The 18,656-nt window shown below is 41.8% G+C and overlaps 2 protein-coding genes across 7 annotated transcripts; one reads left to right on the forward strand and one right to left on the reverse strand.

Moving 5' to 3' along the window:
* The first annotated feature begins 353 nt into the window (after positions 1 to 353).
* On the forward strand, positions 354 to 7,122 carry LOC126388883 (uncharacterized). 5 transcript variants are annotated; one of them, XM_050042231.1, is made up of 9 exons: positions 354 to 557; positions 1,277 to 1,546; positions 1,937 to 2,233; positions 4,361 to 4,663; positions 4,980 to 5,137; positions 5,246 to 5,344; positions 5,448 to 5,492; positions 6,283 to 6,327; positions 6,782 to 7,122. In XM_050042231.1, exons 1-9 carry the CDS (start codon positions 515 to 517, stop codon positions 6,923 to 6,925), a joined length of 1,404 nt encoding a protein of 467 aa, XP_049898188.1. In that variant the 5' UTR covers positions 354 to 514; the 3' UTR covers positions 6,926 to 7,122. The 5 variants fall into 5 exon arrangements, with proteins under 5 accessions (XP_049898188.1, XP_049898193.1, XP_049898192.1 ...); XM_050042236.1 differs by having other exon boundaries at positions 4,454 to 4,663; XM_050042235.1 differs by lacking the exon at positions 5,246 to 5,344 and having other exon boundaries at positions 4,980 to 5,170.
* A 7,607-nt stretch (positions 7,123 to 14,729) lies between these two features.
* Positions 14,730 to 18,602, reverse strand: si:dkey-74k8.3 (transmembrane protein 109). 2 transcript variants are annotated; one of them, XM_050041891.1, is made up of 4 exons: positions 17,532 to 18,602; positions 17,085 to 17,144; positions 15,509 to 15,611; positions 14,730 to 15,231 (listed from the first exon to the last, which is right to left on the reverse strand). In XM_050041891.1, the coding sequence occupies exons 1-4, from the start codon at positions 17,781 to 17,783 to the stop codon at positions 14,876 to 14,878; spliced, it is 771 nt and encodes a 256-aa protein (XP_049897848.1). In that variant the 5' UTR covers positions 17,784 to 18,602; the 3' UTR covers positions 14,730 to 14,875. The 2 variants fall into 2 exon arrangements, with proteins under 2 accessions (XP_049897848.1, XP_049897849.1); XM_050041892.1 differs by lacking the exon at positions 17,085 to 17,144 and having other exon boundaries at positions 17,532 to 18,597.
* Positions 18,603 to 18,656: the final 54 nt, after the last annotated feature.

The following is an 18,656-nucleotide window of genomic DNA, read 5'->3' on the forward strand; positions in this document are numbered from 1 at the left end:
TTATGTTTGTTTCACCACTCGCTACACAATAGTTTGCCTACATTTTCTTATTTATCTCCTTATGTGATTACTATATAAGCCTTTCTTAGTGCTACATGGGGCGCAGCTTGATGACGTCATGTAGACCCTCGAAATTTTTTTAGATGGAAATGTCAACGCTAAATGGCCCCTCAAATAATCTAACTATCTCCATATAATTCACATTTTACCGACTGTTGAGCTCTTTACCATAGTATGAAGCTTTATTAGTGGTTAATAGAGCTCACGGGCGGCCTGACAAGATTTATCTCCGATAGTACATAAACGCATCATGTCAACACCCATAGCAACGCCCTTCAGGGTTGGTCAAGACCAAATCCAATAACGGTTCAGTACGGAACATGTCCACTGCACTGCCCCTGCCTTAATGTTGTGACTACATTGAGATGCTTTGGGTTAGTTAAGTCTCGAAAACAATAAACTGGTCGGCGACGGTTTACACTAGACTGGGGTTTCGTGTTTTGAATCACGGAAGATGATGTTTGTGTGGTTGTTGCTGGGTGCCTTTGTTTGTATGGGTAAGTGTAAACATTATTAGTCCTACTTTAGCAAGACTGCTAAATGCTAAAATGCTGCTTTACACTCTTACTTAACTACATTTCAAAGGAGATAATCGTACCTTTTACTTAAGTATATTTATTTGACAGCTACAGTCTCTTTTTGCTTTAATTTTATACACTAAATTGCATTATTGTAGATTAAATGTGCTGTGAACAAATAATGTGCTAACATTAATAACGTATTTCTAACTTGGCCTGCAATACTAATAGGTTCATTATGTTTTGTGTCTTACAAAATTTATATTTATATACGGTTTTTTTTAAGTATGTTGCACAATTTAAAAAAAAAAAAGAAAAAAAGTGCACTCAAGTTATAATATCCACTTTTTATCGTAGGTAGTCAATGCTTTAACGTTAAGTTTAGCTTAAAACATTTAGTCAGAAGTACCTCTTGTTAGATTTATATAAGTAAAAGATTTGAATATGATTGGCATTTGTAGAAGTGTAAACGTAGAGTCACTACATATAATATTATGGTTATATACTGTATATGTCCAGGTTTATTAGGATTAAATTATTTGATGTTTTAATATTTGTTTCCGTCAGACACAAATAAATAAAATCATGAAAAAATATGTAGATGCATGTTAAGATAATGTGGAAAAAATAATGCAAACAAAGGTGGTGGTGGGTGTCTGGTAAATCAATAATGTTTCTGTTGGACTGTCTCTCACAAGGCCAATCACAGGTCATTTATCAGCAATATGGGAGCATTTACAACCTTTGGATGCTCAGAAAGACTCACTTCATCGAGTTCAACCCCAAAAACAGCTCAGATGTGAGGACCTTGTGGAAATCAGGAGACCCTGAAATCAGCGAGGACAAGAAGTATATAAGGACGTACATCTACTATATGATGAAGAATTTAACTCAGAGAGACAGTGGTCACTACATCCTGAGAGACAAAGATATGAGAGAATTGACCACTCATACCCTTGAGGTAGAAGGTGAATATCCTTCTTAATTTTCTGTTTCTCTAATTTCCTATTCTGGCACCCCTTTTTTTCAAAACACTGTGGCTGTCACACTCTTCTCTTGGGCCATTTGGATTTAAGCATCCCAAGTGTAATATGTTATTGACTGTATGTTAGTGTAATGTTATGGCTGCATGGCAGTGTGGGTCAAGATAATACTTGGTTTATCAAAAGCATCACTCAAACATGCACAATGGTCAAGCTAAAAAGAAGATAGCATTTTATTTTCTTGCGATATTAAAGTGTATACTCAACCTTCATATTCATAAACCAAGACTGTACGGGAGGAATGTTTGATACTTAAACGATTTTTGGATGGAGACTCAATTTAATATCCTCTCTCTTGCACTCCCTGTCTTCCAGCCATCACAAAAGACTTTAAACAGCAACCTGGTGAACCCCTCAGCTTTACTGTTGCTCTGGAACCGAGCTCCTGCAACATTTACTTCTTCCCAGAAAGCAACGGTCAGCCATTAACTATTGACATTGTTCGTCAAGGCAAACTGCAGGGGGGATTGGATCAGTATAAATGCGTAGGGTTTGAGCTGTACAGGTCATGTGGAATTTCAAATAAGGCCCTCCAAATGGCATGCAGCGGACGCTTTGAGGTCAGAGATCAGAATGGCGACACGGCCTTAAAGGTGTCACTGGAAATGAATCGTAAGTAACTTCTGTGGGTTTTTTTTTAAGTGTCAGACTGTGTTATTGAATTATCACCTTGTCTTAAAAGCCTCATTTAGCTTCATGTGTGTAAGTGCCAATGTTCAAAGTTAGGACTCAACAATCTCATGTTTTATAACATGAATGAAATGAATACTCCAGAATCAACTGGTAAACTTACTTGAAATAGCTGTCAAACCTCGAGTGTTTGTAGTTTTATCCTTTGCAGAATTCAGCAGCTGTTGTTATCTTGGAGTCATTAGAAACCAGTCCTGCGGCATAATCCATTTATTATTCAAAGTTTATTAAGGATAAACCCCTTGAGATGCATCATCTCGTTTTCGAGGGGGTCCGATACAACAACGAAAAACAGATGAAATTACAAAACAATACACGAAACATTTCACAAATAACGGCCCAAAACAGGCCAGTTACAACAAAGACAGGACAATACAAGGATAACACCCAACAATACAGGTAACACACAACAAGTAAAAACAAGTCACAATAGCGCATTGGAGAAATAAGTACACAGATAACTATAAGAGAATAGCCTAAGAAAAGAGAGAGAAAACAATTATATATACAGTGGTGTGAAAAAGTGTTTGCCCCCTTCCTGATTTCTTACTTTTTTGCATGTTTTCCGCACTTAAATGTTTCAGATCATCAAACAAATTTAAACATTAGTCAAAGATAACACAAGTAAACACAAAATGCAGTTTTTAAATGAAGGGTTTTATTAATGGGGAAGAAAAAAATCCAAAGCTACATGGCCCTGTGTGAAAAAGTGTGTTTGCCCCCTAAACCTAATAACTGGTTGGGCCACCCTTAGCAGCAACTACTGCAATCAAGCGTTTGCGATAACTTGCAATGAGTCTTTTACAACGCTGTGGAGGAATTTTGGCCCACTCATCTTTGCAGAATTGTTGTAATTCAGCCACATTGGAGGGTTTTCGAGCATGAACCGCCTTTTTAAGGTCATACCACAGCATCTCAATAGTGTGTATGAGAACCATAAACTGTATAAAATAAGGGACGCAGCCACCATGACGTCACTTGTTGGTTTGTGGACACCTGCTTTCATCATCTTGTTTTTTTGGTCTAACCATATTCGAAAGAGAGGCTCGCAATGGGGAGAAGTGAGGGGTGGATCTCGCTGATAAGCTGAGGACACTGTCTGCAGACAGCTTGTCGCAGAGCGTCCCACCCTCAGCCATGCATAAGTGTAAGCCTTAATAAAATGTAAATAAATGGTGGAGTTATATAAAAATACACCCCCCAAATAGTTGTCATGAATGTTGAAGTAAGATTTAGAGACTAAAACTTTTTTCTGTAGCAGACTGTAAACATGTTTGTTTCTGCTGTAAAGTTGGGCACTTTAACATGAGGTCTATCAGAGGACTGATTTGCTCTTGAAGACAGCCTCAAGTGGCCGTTCATGGAACTGCAGTTCTTGGCACATATGCATTGGCTTCGATTTTCAGTCCCTGATGTTGTCATTTCTAAACTACCAAAAACACAATTATTCTTAGTTACAGGTGAAAGTACACTAATGAAAACATAGTTATGCATATCATATTCCACTTCTGCCAATAGATCCCTCTAAATCCTACACACTGGTCCTTTAACGGACAGGTTCCTTGTGTTGGGAACTTTGGTTCTTCACTTTCTTGCTGGGAGTTAGATGAAAAGATGGATAGCACTCTCATGTCTGTACAGTAAATATTAAGACACAGAAGACACTGGAACACAGGAAATGGGTGAAAAGCTACAAAGCCTACAAACAGGTTGCAGTTTGAGGGGGAGTTATGTACTGAACGAGGTGCTCGTAGTTGGAGTGGGTTACCTTTGGAGTAAAAGTGTCACTTTGTTAATAAATGGATGACCAACGTGTTTTGACCTCAATAGTCTATATCAGGGTATATCCAGAGTGGTACTGATCTTCTCATCTAACTGTTGGCAAGAAAGTGAATCCCAAAAAATCCCAAAATGTAGAACTGCTCCTTTTAAACTGATCACAGCTGCAGTGTTATGTGCAAGACAAAACTAGAAACCAAGAACCAAGACTGTACAGGAGGAGTGTGTGATACTCATAAGATTTTGGGTCTTGTACATCTTGTCTTTCAGCATCCACAGAGACCCATGAACGGAAATCTGGTGAATTCCTCAGCGTCAGTTTTGATCTGAAACAGGGCTCCTGCAATGTTTTCTTCTTCCCAGAAAGGACAGGTGAAAAGAGAGAAGTGATGGTTGAGATTGTACGTCACGGCTGGATGCAGCCTGTTTCGGATGAATATGGTTGCCGAGGGTTTGACCTGTTAAAGCCATGTGGGATTGTAAATGAGGCCCTCCAGTCATCATGCAGCGGACGCTTTGAGATCAGAGATCATAATGGCGACACGGCCTTTGAGATGTCACTGGCAGTGGAGTGTAAGTGTTTTCTAAGTGTCAGATGACTATATTATCAAATTATCTTACCTTGTCATAAAACCTATTTGCTAATTTATTCTGGCATCTTTGTTTTTGATGTCCAATTTACAAGATTTACAGAAGGACAGATACTGATGATGATGATCCTCATGATACATGATACTACTAATACAAATCAGAGTAAAGCAGGATATCCTCACATTTGAGAGACTCTAATTAAAGTAACATATTAACATTCTTGCAAATTACAGGGTCAGTTATCAAAACTGTTAGTGGTACATTTTCTGCCCATTGACTAATTGACTCATTGTTTCAGCCGAACCTTATGTGCCATCTTACTGGGCTTTTGGCGCTGGTGTAGCCCTCACCTCACTTTTCTTCTGCTGTGTGAAGTACTGCTGCTGTGGGGGGAGCCCTGCCAAAGAGGACGGTCCTGAGACTGATGCTGCTGAACCTGCTAAACGTTACCAAGAGGTGGACACACTCTGCATTAAAGCTGCCTTACCTGTGTGTACAATACTGTATAGTTAAATGTCCTGCTGTTATAGTTACCCATTGTGGTTCTGTTTACTCCAAATTCAGAATGACAGTGAGCCTTCTAGACTGAGGCCACACTACCTCAGTCAGCCCTCTGAGACACCAAAACTAGTCTTCTCACAGCGTAGTCTGACTCGCCCACTGGTTAGTGTGTGTTGCCTTCTCTGCTCTTGTTGGCTCAACACTTGTGATATGTTTACGCTCTTCCCTCTCCACTGCTAATATGTTGTGTTGCTCCGCTCTGCAGATAAACCAGCCTTCTACAGTGAATGTGCCGCCAGCTTCTCCTCAGGTATAAAATAATTGAGTACAGTTGTATTTTTTTCAACGTCTGTTTGCATTTCAAATTTAGTTTTTAAGCTGTGACCAGCAACTCTATAAGTGGGTCAGTCCACGGAAATTTCCCCACCCTTTGGCTGACAGTTTTTGCCCTGAATTTGGGGATGGAGGTCAAGTGTGTGTGAAGGTGGATGTTTGGTGCGGGGCAGTGGGAGTGGCCTACAGTAACAAATGGATTCATGTAACATGACCACAATTTATAGAAATACACACACACACACACACACACACACACACACACACACACACACACACACACACACACACACAGGTAGACAGACATACACATCATTTTGCTACATCCTCTTTCGTAACTCATGGACCAGTTGTTAGAGGGAGTAACACAGTATGAGTTATGAGTGTTTGTGGGGTTGTGTGTGTAAAATGCATGGATGCATGTGTGCAGCTTTCCTTCCTATAAGGTATTCCATAGATTTCCCATGTTATCTGACCGAGCAGCACACATTGCAAAATATGATAAAGCTTCTAAACATGGAGTTACGTGTTGATACCATGAAGTTCATTTATTAGCTGTAGTGGGGCTCTTTGGTTTTCTTATTTGTCATGGAATTTAAATTTTTCTGAACCCTCTGAGACACTACAACCAGTCGTCTCACAGCGTAGTCTGACTCTCCTGCTGGTTAGTGTGTGTTGCCTTCTCTGCTCTTGTTGGCTCAACACTTGTGATATGTTTACGCTCTTCCCTCTCCACTGCTAATATGTTGTGTTGCTCCACTCTGCAGATAAACCAGCCTTCTACAGTGAATGTGCCGCCAGCTTCTCCTCAGGTATAAAATAATTGAGTACAGTTGTATTTTTTTCAACGTCTGTTTGCATTTCAAATTTAGTTTTTAAGCTGTGACCAGCAACTCTATAAGTGGGTCAGTCCACGAAAATTTCCCCACCCTTTGGCTGACAGTTTTTGCCCTGAAATTTGGCATGGGGTCAAGTGTGTGTGAAGGTGTACATGCTGAGTGCATTTACTCCCTCAAAACATATTTACAAAGTTGATTTTTTGAAACGTTTGAAGCCTGAAGTCTGTAGACTGGGAGGAACATGGGATAACATGCAGACTCCACACCGGAGGGCTCCGGCAGATCGGCGGGTTCTGTCGTTATAATTTGACATGAGTATTCTCTATGTGGCACATGTAAAACAACAGATGCTAATATTTGTATTTTATACATGAACCTGCTTATGATCGTCTGACACACGCTGACCTTTCTGTCTTTTTCTCTCCAGGTCTCAGCTCCGGACCCTCCGACTGTCCCTGTCAACTATGACCCTGCTCTACGTTTCGAACTGAAGATGAAAGTTCCCTCTGCTCTCACTTCAGAATCACCTTACTCTGGTGTGTATATCTCAGACAAATTCAACTTCCGCTAAAAGCCTTGGTATTGAAGGATGCATCAAAAGTATTGAATGTATTCATTAGTGTGACTTCAAACATTTTGGGAAATATACTTACATATCCATGACTGCTGCTGGTTGCCTGGCAACAGGTTCCAGGCAAGAAGCAGTCAAGCCCAAAACCCCTCTGCAAAAGATCGTTTTTACTCTTCTTTTAAAGGGATAGTTCGACATTTCGGCAAATTCACCTATTGCCATAATCCCTATAGTCATATGGGTAGGTACATTACCTTATATGTCAGTGCCTGCAGTTCTGAGATCGGTGGAGCAGAGCTGCCCGCTGAAATGGAGGTGAATGGTACAGCCCCTTCTCTCCCTCAAAACTAATCAAATACACCATCAAATGACTCCAAAACGCTCTAGTGGACAACACATGGCTTGCGCATTCCCCACGCTATGAAATAATAATGTATAATTAAATAACATTACGACACATGAAGCAAATACTCTGAACTACTTTCTTGAGTAAACCACTGCGTGGAGTGACACAGTGCGCACCTGACACAGTGCCGTAGTTATTGCTTGTAGCCATTTGCGGTATTGTCAGCTGGACGCACCAGAAAGTTTGAGGAAAGTTTAGAAGTGTTTTTGTAAATCATGGTTTACACATGCATTGTAAAAGGTTGCGGTAACAAGCCGAAGACATGGAGCAGAGTGAAGTTTCACGTAGTAGCTACCAACCAAAAATACGGACAGGATGAAACAATGGCTATTTGTGCTGGACATCAACCCCAACACGCCTGTGGAAATGGTCCGGAAAATGTTTGTATACTCCTGCCAGTTTTTACCGGAGGACTACACTGAAAGGGTGGAGCGCAGAAGCTCAGGAATGGTTCAAACTCCTTTCTTGAGAGACACTGCCATACCATCTGTCGGCATCACTAAACGAGCAGATGTGGTAAGTGATCGTTGTGTATTTTGCTCAGCAATCTCTGCTGTAACGTTACCTCCATGTTGAGTAACATTAGCCTACAACCCAAGCATGGTAAATAAGGCTAAAATGCAAATGTTGTTGTGGTTATGTTGTGGATAAGTGCTTGCCCAGAGCATATAGTGAAGTGACTGGCATTACTTCTCATTGTTGGGAATAAACAGACTGCTAGGGAACATTTTATGTTGTTATTCCTTCAGGAGTTGTGGTGATTGATGAGTGTGGAGTTAGCATGTTCTCCCCGTGTTCCGGTGATTATTTTGAGGCGTACTCTATATTTATATTGCACAGGTGTACCTAATAAAGTGGCCAGTAAGCCCCACATTTACACCACCGTCTCTGGGTCTCCCCTCAGCCCCTGGTTGCTCGGCAGCCTCAGCCTCTCTTCTTGCTCTCTCTTCTTCCAAAACCTGTAACTCTTACTGTACGTTCACACCAAACGCGATGGACGCGATGTCATCGCCCGTAACGCGAGTATCACGTCGCTTGATCACAAATGTCACCTTTTTGATCATCGCTTCATCGCTTCAATCGCTATGACGCAACCCTCCTCCCACAATTTTCTTCACCTCCCACTATTTTCTCGTCAACCATGGCTGAGTTAACTACCGTAACAAGCTAAATATTCACAACTTACCAGGAAGCTGCACCTCCTCAATGACCTTCTTCCAGGCCATTTCTTTTCTATTACGGTCCCGGTAAAAAGGTGACATTGTGTCATATAGCTCGGTGTACCCACACACAGCCACAATGATTCTTTTTTGAAATGTGCGTCTGACGTAACTACGTCGGTGACGTGGTTGGATATCAACGCTGATTGGATGTCGCGGCACAGCGTCACGCGATGTCACTTGAAAAGTTAAAATTTTTCAACTTCAAGCGACACACGCGATGAGCCGATGGACGCGTCATCACTTCATCGCGTCACTCTTATCGCCTGAAACGCGTCGCCCGAAGCGACATCGCGTGTCATTTACATTGATTTTGAATGGAAACTTGTGGCGGTCATCGCATCCATCGCGTTTGGTGTGAACGCACAGTTACTCTGTATATTCTGGCTTCTTCTCAACAAACTTGTTGTTTTGATGACGGGAGTAACTGCAATAAACATACGCTGTTTGAAATCACTCTGCCCAGCAAGTACTGTATGTCTGGAATGTAGTTCTGGCTGTGCATTTGGCTTCAAAACAACTCTGTCTCGTAATATTACATTATTATTTCATAGCGTGGTGAATGTGTAAGCTACAAGTTGTCCACAAGAGCGTCTTGGAGTCATTTGAAGGTGTATTTGATTAGTTTTGAGGGAGAGAAGGGGCTGTACCGTTCACCTCCATTCTGTGCGCTTAGCAGCGGGCAGCTCTGCTCCACCGATCTCAGAACAGCAGGCACTGACAATTAAAGGTAATGTACCTACCCATATGACTATAGGGATTACGGCAATATGCGAATTTGCCAAAATGTCGAACTATCCCTTTAAGGGATTAAACAAACAATATATAAAGTGGTAATTAGTGAGCTTTAGAGGTGCTGAAAGTTAGTTTCCTCTGTACAGAGCCAAGCTAGCTGTGTTTATAAGTTAAGCTGGCTGTAGCTTTATATTTACTGGGCAGTGAGAGAGAGTGTTATCAATTCCTCTCATCTGTCGGCAAAAAAAATCCCAAAACAAATATATTTCCCAAAATGTGTGACAGAAAGAGTGAAGACCATATTTTGCATCTGTTCTCTAAATTGAGAGTGCTTGCATTATTTACAGTAATTCCTACCTCACTTGAGCTCCCTCAAAGAGCTTGTCAGTTTCTAATAGTACTGACTAATTCTTGCAGTCCTGGCAGAGACACATCATTTATTACTGACCAGCTTGACTGTGAACATTTTCAGGAAAAACTAAAACATAAAACAGCCTTATCTCTGCAAACCTCTCTGTATTTAAAACTGGTAAACACGTCCTCGTTGTACTTGAGTTATTTGTACTTTTTCTTGGCATTCTGCATGCTGCTCTTGTAGCTAGTTAACCCTTTAATATTTAATGCACTGCATAATGAAGTGTAGATTCTGAACTGTACAGTAGATGTGTATTATTTCTTTTGCTTAGATGAGTCACAAACAAAGATATCTTAATGTGTTGAAGTTATAGTGATTGTTTGATAACTAATAATAGGAGCCTTTCATGAGCACCGATTGCCTTTTCCTTGCATATTTTCAGTGGCATAAAAACACCTCTGCACTCTGTTATAACATTGTACCGCAAGTGCATTACTAATTACTAAAGAAATTACTAATTTTCACTTTACATAAATCAGTACACACACACACACACACACACAAACACACACACATACAGGTGCGCCTCATAAACTTGACTACAGCTGCAAACTGCTCATCTCTGCATGTCTTCATTTTATCAGTATCACTCTCACATGTGCACTCAACACAATACAACACAAGAGCCATATTTTGAAGCTTTAATGTTTTTTTTATTAAAGTGTTGTCTGCTGTTTTGATTGTGATTTGAGAGTTGACAGTTATTTAAATATGTAAATTTGTGTAAATATGGTTTTGTTTTACTAACACACAGGGACCTTTTTGAGAACCAAATATGTTTTAAAATGCATATAAATATATATATATATATATATCTATCATGTATGTCTAAACAAGTAAACAACTTGTCTTTGTATCGTCGTGTATTAAGACTTTGTGTCAGGTGCAATAAATCCAATACTACTCAACTATGTTTTTTTTCCAACTGTCTCCATGTCTCCACATACAACTTGATTTATTGTAGTTCCGTGACAACACCACCCACCCAACATGTCACCACACAGCCAAAAGCTCATCCAAGCATATAAATTCCTTCCCACCTACCAAGCGGTTCACAGAGTGAACTGAGCAGAAGTTAGAGTACGACAGAGGCCTTTGTGTGTCATACTGAGTCATAAATCTGTTCCTTGTATGAGACAATAACCAATTATTTGTAGACACATTTATCACCCTCAGTGATCCTGAAAATCTCAAGTTGACCATGTCACTGTGCTTTAAGTGGGACTGCTGTGGATTAACGCCTCACTGCATATGCTGCAACACGCTTTAAGAAATCTTTATATAGATATATAATCCTAATTATGAGGGGAAAAAAATTACTCCTGACTTTACCACTGATCTGTACTGCTCCTTTTCACGTTTAAACTAATAGTGGGAAAATGCTTTTCATAGTTACCTGATAAAAAAAATATCAACTTGAATCATCCATAGGAATTAAATCTTATCAGAGTTGATTTTAATCATATAATTCATAATCTATCTCTCTCTCTCTCATTTAAGACCTAAGGTCAGACGTTACAGTCGCATTTAAATCTCTTGACAATCTGCACCGCACATGAACTGAAGCTGTAGTATGTGTGCCAGTTAGAGACAAAAACTGGACTTTATTAAAAATACTTTTAATCATTGAAGTTTGGCCGTCAGAACTGTGAATTCAACTTAAATGAATCAAAGTAGCTGCATAATTTTAATGTAAAATCATGAGGAGTTAAATACAATGTATGGGTGTGTGTTAATGTTTCTTTTGGAAGTTTAGATGAAGACATTTCATTGAAATTTGCACACAAGTCACAATGTGTTTTTCCCTCCCAAACAGGAAACATTTCAAATGCAGAATTGCTTGTTTGTTGTTGTTTTTTTTAGCCACTTGGGGGCAGTGGAAACAAGTTGTGAACAGAACACTGACACACAGTATTATATCATGATGTGAAGATGGAGGTGGCGGAGCTGGCAGCTAGCAGCTAATGGTGCTAACAGCACATACAGGACTAACAATGGCAACAGTGCTAACAGAGCTAAGGGTGTTAACATGGTGGTGACCAGAGGGTGAGTGTTACCCCTCTGTGACGCTGTATGAGCACACTGCAGAGCTGTGGTGATGAGCTAGGTGGTGGGATACACGCACTGGAATCATACACATGTATGGGTGGTTGTGGGCTACCACAACAAAAAACAAAGAAGCTCTGATTATAACACAGACACAGGGAGCATGACTTCATGGTCTAGCAGGACGCCATTACTCCACTATATCTTTACATGACAAAAAGCTGTTTGCTGCTATATTAATGCTCTGATTATTACAGTTTATTTAAACGTCATAGCAAACTAAATAGATTAAAGTTGCTTATTTACACTTTCTACAGTCCTGGAATGTTAGCATTTATTTGGAGTTGTGTTTCTGGCCATCTGGTGAGTGTCTGTCCAATATTTGCTCTTGTTGTACCTCTGTTTTGTTCTCCACCTTCTCCTGAGGGAAATATCTGGTTCTTTAGCTGCAAGATTCTCCACTATAGGTGCGTTTCCACCTTTTATATGTTCCAAAAATTCCAAAAATCTTGAAATACCACAAAAAAGTTTTTTACACAAAAGTTGATCTATGGATAAAAGGTAAATGCGGCTATTTGCAATGGAGATAGAGTCAGCAAATAAATGATGCGTACAGTCATGACGCACCATCATTGCACAGGCTACTGTAAGCGCTCTCTGTCGTCACTGGAGGCTTTTAAACATGCTTAAGTTGGCCGAAGTCTTCCAAGAGCACAGAGCTATGTCCATTTTCCGGTGTTCTCTCCGTTATTAATATCCATTGCTTCTTTTATTTATGTCATCTTGTTGCGCCCTCCCCTGCAGTGGCACCTGACTGGAGAATTAGTGCCATCTACTGCTTATCTTAATAAACCCAATATTCACATAACAGTAGAGGATGAAAAGCAAATAAATTCACATTTTGTTTTGCTGATTTTCTGAGAATTTGGTTAAAACTTACTCTACATTTTGATGGAACCCAACTAATTTTCACCACCTCGTTGCTAAGTTTGTTTGTTTGTTTGTTTGCTATAAGGCTTTTTAGAGCTCTTTTATTTAAAATAGATGAGTGCTGCAGCTGAAAATGACGCAGTGAGAGTTAACCTAAACGGTCAAGTTGCTGGCCAGAAAACAAAAACAGTTAGCTGAAAGAGGCTTTACAGCTCCGTGTAGCTGGGATGAACTGCAGTAAGGTTGCAATTCTCTGTGATTTGACACCTTTTACATTACACACAGTCATTTGATCCATTGTTATAAAAATATTAATCAAAGCAGCTTACAAGTCAAAGGCTCCATTTACATAAACATCTGTGTAATCTTCTCATATAAGGCATTTTATTTTTACACTAAGATTATAATCAGTCATTTTATGGTTGCATTTAGGTCTAAAATCAGATTATCATCACTCTCCATCTTTGTCTCAGTGATGATGCAGGGAGATGGTGACACTGTGGATTCATATCTGGCCCACTTGGCGCTCCACCACAGCGAAGCGTAGGAGGGAAGTGAGTGTTACTGCTGCGGGGTGAGCAAGCAGGAATGATAACTCTGGCTCTGAGGTCAGGTTGTTCCACTCGGCTGGAGTGGCAGTGGGGAGGAAGATGGTTGGTGCGAACCTGGAGGATCAAAAATGTTTCCAGCTGACTGAGCAGCAGGCAAAGGGACTTAAGCGGCCGTAAACAGGCACGGGGGTCAGTCTGGGTTGAAGATACTAAGTTGGTTGTGGTGAGTTAGAAGTGAGACATCAAACCATGACTGCTTTATACCGGTTTATTCCAGTTTCCTGATTAAGCAGCTCTAAAATACTTTCCACCCACACGTCTGTTTGTCGGTCGACCACTTTGGCTCTCAGTAAATTATCTCAGCAACTATGGGAAGGCTTGCCCTGACACAGGTATCAATAAAGAGTGCTCTTAAGACTTTTCTCCTGACTTTTTAGCTAAGGCCACCGTCAGATCACATTTTGGATTTGTGGTGCGTCCAGTAGCTCAGTGGGTAGAGCAGGCGTTCCCTGTGCAAAGGCAATCTCCTTGCCTGCAGCCTGCAGCCCTTTGCCACATGTCATCCCCTCCCCCCCTTTCAGACTTTAGTACTGCCCTGTCAAATAAAGGCAAACAGCCAAAAAATAATATAAAAAATGGATTTGTCTGGTACTTTGGTTTATGACCAAACACCCTGGATATAGAAAGAGAACTGGATACAGCATTGGAGGTGAAAGCTGTTCAGTGGCACATGAAACCAGAGACGTTTGACTCCCAGGGTGTCATATCACCGGGATCTTCTGCATCATTGGGCCCACAGAGCAAGCGTACTTCACCAGCTCAGGTTTAGTCCTCCACTAACAATGATTTAATTGTGCGGCTCCTCTAGACTTGTGAAATCGTATCCAACCGGATCAAATCCTGATTGTGAAACTAGTAATTCTGCAGTGGGTGTTCTGCTCCAAAAAACATCATCCACTGATTTACAGAGGTCTCTTTCACAATGTATTTTTGCACCTAATTGCATCACGTGACGGACCCAGAGGTTGTAGTTAAATGATTTGTCCACTGTGTCAAATTGGCATCAAAGCCCAGTACACTTCCTGGGGGCCTGCCAACCACCCACAGACCTCATAACATTCCCATCAGCCCCAGCTGTAATTTTTGTTTAGTGCTTAACGCTTAACTAAGATAGTGAACATGGTAATCCTAGCCTGCTAAACATCAGCATGTCAGCTTTGTCATTGTGAGGATGTTGGCATGCTGACATTAGCATGGCTGTAAACTCTGTCTTGTTTTAATTGAATTATTATGTGAAAATTTGCCTTGATTTTTATTTTTACGCAATGATGATAAAGAGAATACAGACAGAGGACAGAATTATCCACTCCTCTGTGCACACTGGTCTTGCTGTTGCAGCCTTTCACTATCTTTGTGTGTCAGTGCTTAGTTATTTATTACAGTAAAAATATTTCATGTGCTTTCATTATTTTTGGCATTTCTTCAAGGCAAACAAAGAGCATTTCTGATTAAAAATCCCAGAGATTACTTTATTTCCCATAACAGATTGACACACACATAGAAACCGTCAATGCTTCTGTTTTCTTATCCAACATTACCATCACCTTTGTCCATCTTAACTCCTTTCCCTCCACCCATCTGCGGCCACTACTCCCCTTTCCTCTTCTCTACTGCCTTCACCCGACCCTCGAGGGAGCTCAGCCGGTGCTCCACTGCACAAGCATTCTCGGAGCAGGAAGTGAGCAGAGTCAACACGACGCATCCCAGCACCAGGCCTCCCAGTCGAACTGCCGTGATGTCCGCCGTGGCATGCTTGTCAGTCACGATGAGTCCGAAAAGCCAGAGCGCCAAGACGGTTTTCACAACCCAGAACACCCGCCTCAACACGCCAATCAACAGACGGAGAATGATGGTCAGCACCCAGTAGCCAATGAGAGCCACCAGACCCCACTGGGCGATGGCGGTCACGCCTTCTGGAGTGAAGCGGGGCAATCTGTGTGCAACTGTGGAGGGAGGAGATCCAGTTCAGGCTTATTTTCATCAAGAATAAAGCTTGAAAAAACTTGTCTGTCACTCGGGGAGCAACGGGAGTACACATTAACACATAAAAAGGGAGTGGCAGACAAATTGCCTGAGGGAGGGCAGGCCTGCATAGTTTCACTTCAAACTTTCATTGCCACAGATCCTCTCTTACACCGCCAGGCAATTTGCAGCGTACAGGGAGGAAAAAGTGGAGCATGCAGCCAAGCCTGAATAAACATGGGCCATCCTGCTACCCACCATCGAATCCTGTGACCCTGAGAATCTCTGTGACGTAAACAGCGATGACGTTCAGGCCGCTGGCAGCTCCTTCAGCGAGGAATCGGATCACCATCTCAAAAAACTGTGGGGGAGGGTGGAGACATGTCTTGCTTTGTTATTATACAAAAGGTAACAATGAGGAAAGGCAGCATTCTGATCATATTAATAATCATGCACAGATACAGATCTGTTTACAGAAACACAGCCTACCAAGACTCACTCTCATGGCTTCGATGCACAGGCAGATGCAGTGTAATTTATCATTCAGGTATGATTACATTCATAGAGAACTCTTATGGACTGCAAGTGCTACACCTTAAGACAGAAGAAGTGCTGTATTGTTGACTTGGACAAACAGCTGTGCATGCGAGTGACAGCTGGACCGTGCTCTCTCTATTCCTGTACAGCCTCTGCTCACCACCCCCCAAAATCACACCACACACACACTGCACTCACACACACACACAGCGTAGCCTCGTCAAGCAAGGTCAAGGGTAGCCCAGTAAGTTGGACAAGTATCTTATCTGCACCTGTTGCACATACGTGGGGACTGTCCAGTATGTCAGAGCAAGAGTCGAGCATCTGTCACTCCATGTCAGCATGCGTTTATCATTTGGAACACACTTAATCATTTACTGATCTGTTTGGTGTTATAACGCACAATTTCACAACCAATTGTATACTTAAATATTTTAGTGATGACTGATTAGATTTAATGCTGAAGGCAGTGGTGTAGCCACAGACTTTTTTTTTTTTTTTTGAGGGAGCGATGCAGCCCATAAAGAGTGATATAATTTTCCGCTCTGTTATCTTAAACAAATAAGATTTTAAATAAATGCAAATTGCATAGTGTCTTTCTGTGGGCGTTCTGTTATTTTACTTAATGCAACCTTGTAAATGCTTTTAAAGCTGATTAACTTTTAAAGATATTGCAGAGCATGAACATGCAAAAACTTTTACAAGTGGATCAAAAACACACTGGAGGCAAAAGTTAGACAAAAGCTCTAGCACACTGTACGAGCAGCTCCCAGGAAATTTATCAGAGCAACGTTATCAGGTGATGCCCGTCAAAGACCTTGAGGAGACGTTGCTCTGTTACGTTACTGGGAGCTGTCCGTGCAGTGTGCAGATCTTGTGTCTAACTTTTGCCTTGGGAATTTAACCTCACAACTAAATTACATAATTCTAAACTGGGATTTCTCACTGGAAACAGAACAACATAAAACCAGATACACACAGAGTAAGGCTTTATTTAACTTCAGGGACTCATTAAAAAAGTATTCCTCATCCAAGGATCATGTACACACCCTATATTTTGCAGCCTACTTATCAGCTTGACAGTGCTTACCACCACAAGCTCACAAACAGGACTACATTGTGGCCTCTCATGCATGAACCACTGTACATTAACACACATAAAGCTTCACTACAGCCATGCTCCTACTCTCTGCACTAACTATGAGGTGACATGAGCTAAACAGAGCCACATGAGAGGACTCTGTTGCAGTGACCATGTCAGGGCAGGCTAGATGGAGACACCCAGGAGGTTTCTTACCATGGCCACTGTATAGACGTTCTCCTGACCAAGCATTGACTCAAGAAACAACACTGCACTCTGGGGGAGAGGGAGCCACAGCCGGGTGGAAGCAGGGAGGCAAGAAAGTGTGTGAATGTGTGTGAGGGGGATGCATGGATATAAGAAGATGTGAAATGAGGGCAGAGAAGATGAGGGGATCAGGGGGGAGATTAGCAAGTTGAGGGGCATGGGGAGAGGAATGTGTGTGAAGGGTGAGGAAATGGATGGAGAGAGATGACAGGGATGGAGTTGGAAATTAGTGATTAGGCACAGTTATTGATCAAGAATAGTGACAGAGCGAACAAGTTAGACCAAACACCAGGTAAGATATGTAAAAAATAGGAAAAAGAGGAGAGTGTAAAGCCACTTCCTGGTGGAGAGAAACAGCAGGGATATATCAACCAGTGGTGCACCGCCTCTCTGTACCTCAGCAGCTGACCGGATCACACCGCTTCCCACCACTGACTCCGCGTACCGCTGGATCTCCGAGCAGGTTCCGGTGATCAGAGTCCGGAGGGTGACCGCCGGTGGGTTCTCCCCAGTCGGCTTGGCCTGCTTAGCTTCAGCTTCGGCTCCAGCCAAACCCACCGCCAACGCCAGCACCAACACAAGGCTGGTGAGGAAAAACCGAGCCATGGCACATCCACCGCGCCCAGAGCCAGACGCACAAAAACCCATTGTTGGGAATTTGAGATCAGTGTGCTAAAAAAAAATATCTGTACACAGGTTAAAGCTGCAGCCCAGATGGGAGGGTTGAGCAGCTCGCGTTCAGTGACTGTAAATCAAAGAAAAATGGCTTCTGTTGAGAGCAGTCATCGGCTATAGAGCGTTTTTAAGCCAACACGCTGCAGTTCACAATAGGCAGGAAATTATGTTTACAGCCGCGCAGCTTCCAAAAACAACACAGGCTGATTCCTATTGGTCCAAACTGCAAATCAGACAAAATGTGCTAGTTAAAAAAACACCCTAACGCCTCAAAATGATGTGAAAATTTAATTATAAACTTTGGCAGTGCTGCAAATGTCTAATTTAGGACCGCTCAGCTCCGTCAAGGACACTCCAGCATTAACAGTGGCTATATTTGGTAAGAAACTGTTAAAGGCTTAAGATCCAGCAGCTCTCTGGATAAATCACCGTCTATCTGAGCAAAGCAGAAAGTGATTAAAAAAAAGATATAGTGCAGGAATGTCTGCTGAAGTTTTTCCTCTTGCAGCTTTGCGCGTAAAAAGAAAAACGCACAAACGCGGTGACGTTGAGCTGACCACACCACACCACGAGTCTCCTAAAGCCTCTTATTTCAGCTCTCAGCTCCACACCAGTCAAGTTTGGGGGGTCCTTTCTCTCGGAGCTTGCATCAAATGCAGTGCCGCGATGGATTATGTTGCACAACCTTTTATGAAAACCTCCCCTGCTGCCGTCTCCGCATGGCGCTCCCTTCCTTCCAGCGTTTCTAACGACAGTTTCCAGTTTGCAAACACGTCTAGATCTACAGGGAGGAGGAAGAGGAGGAGGGGTGGAGGAAGGCGCTCTGCACACGGATAAAGAGAGATT

Source organism: Epinephelus moara, chromosome 4, assembly GCF_006386435.1.
Source record: "Epinephelus moara isolate mb chromosome 4, YSFRI_EMoa_1.0, whole genome shotgun sequence".
Lineage (NCBI taxonomy): Eukaryota > Metazoa > Chordata > Actinopteri > Perciformes > Serranidae > Epinephelus > Epinephelus moara.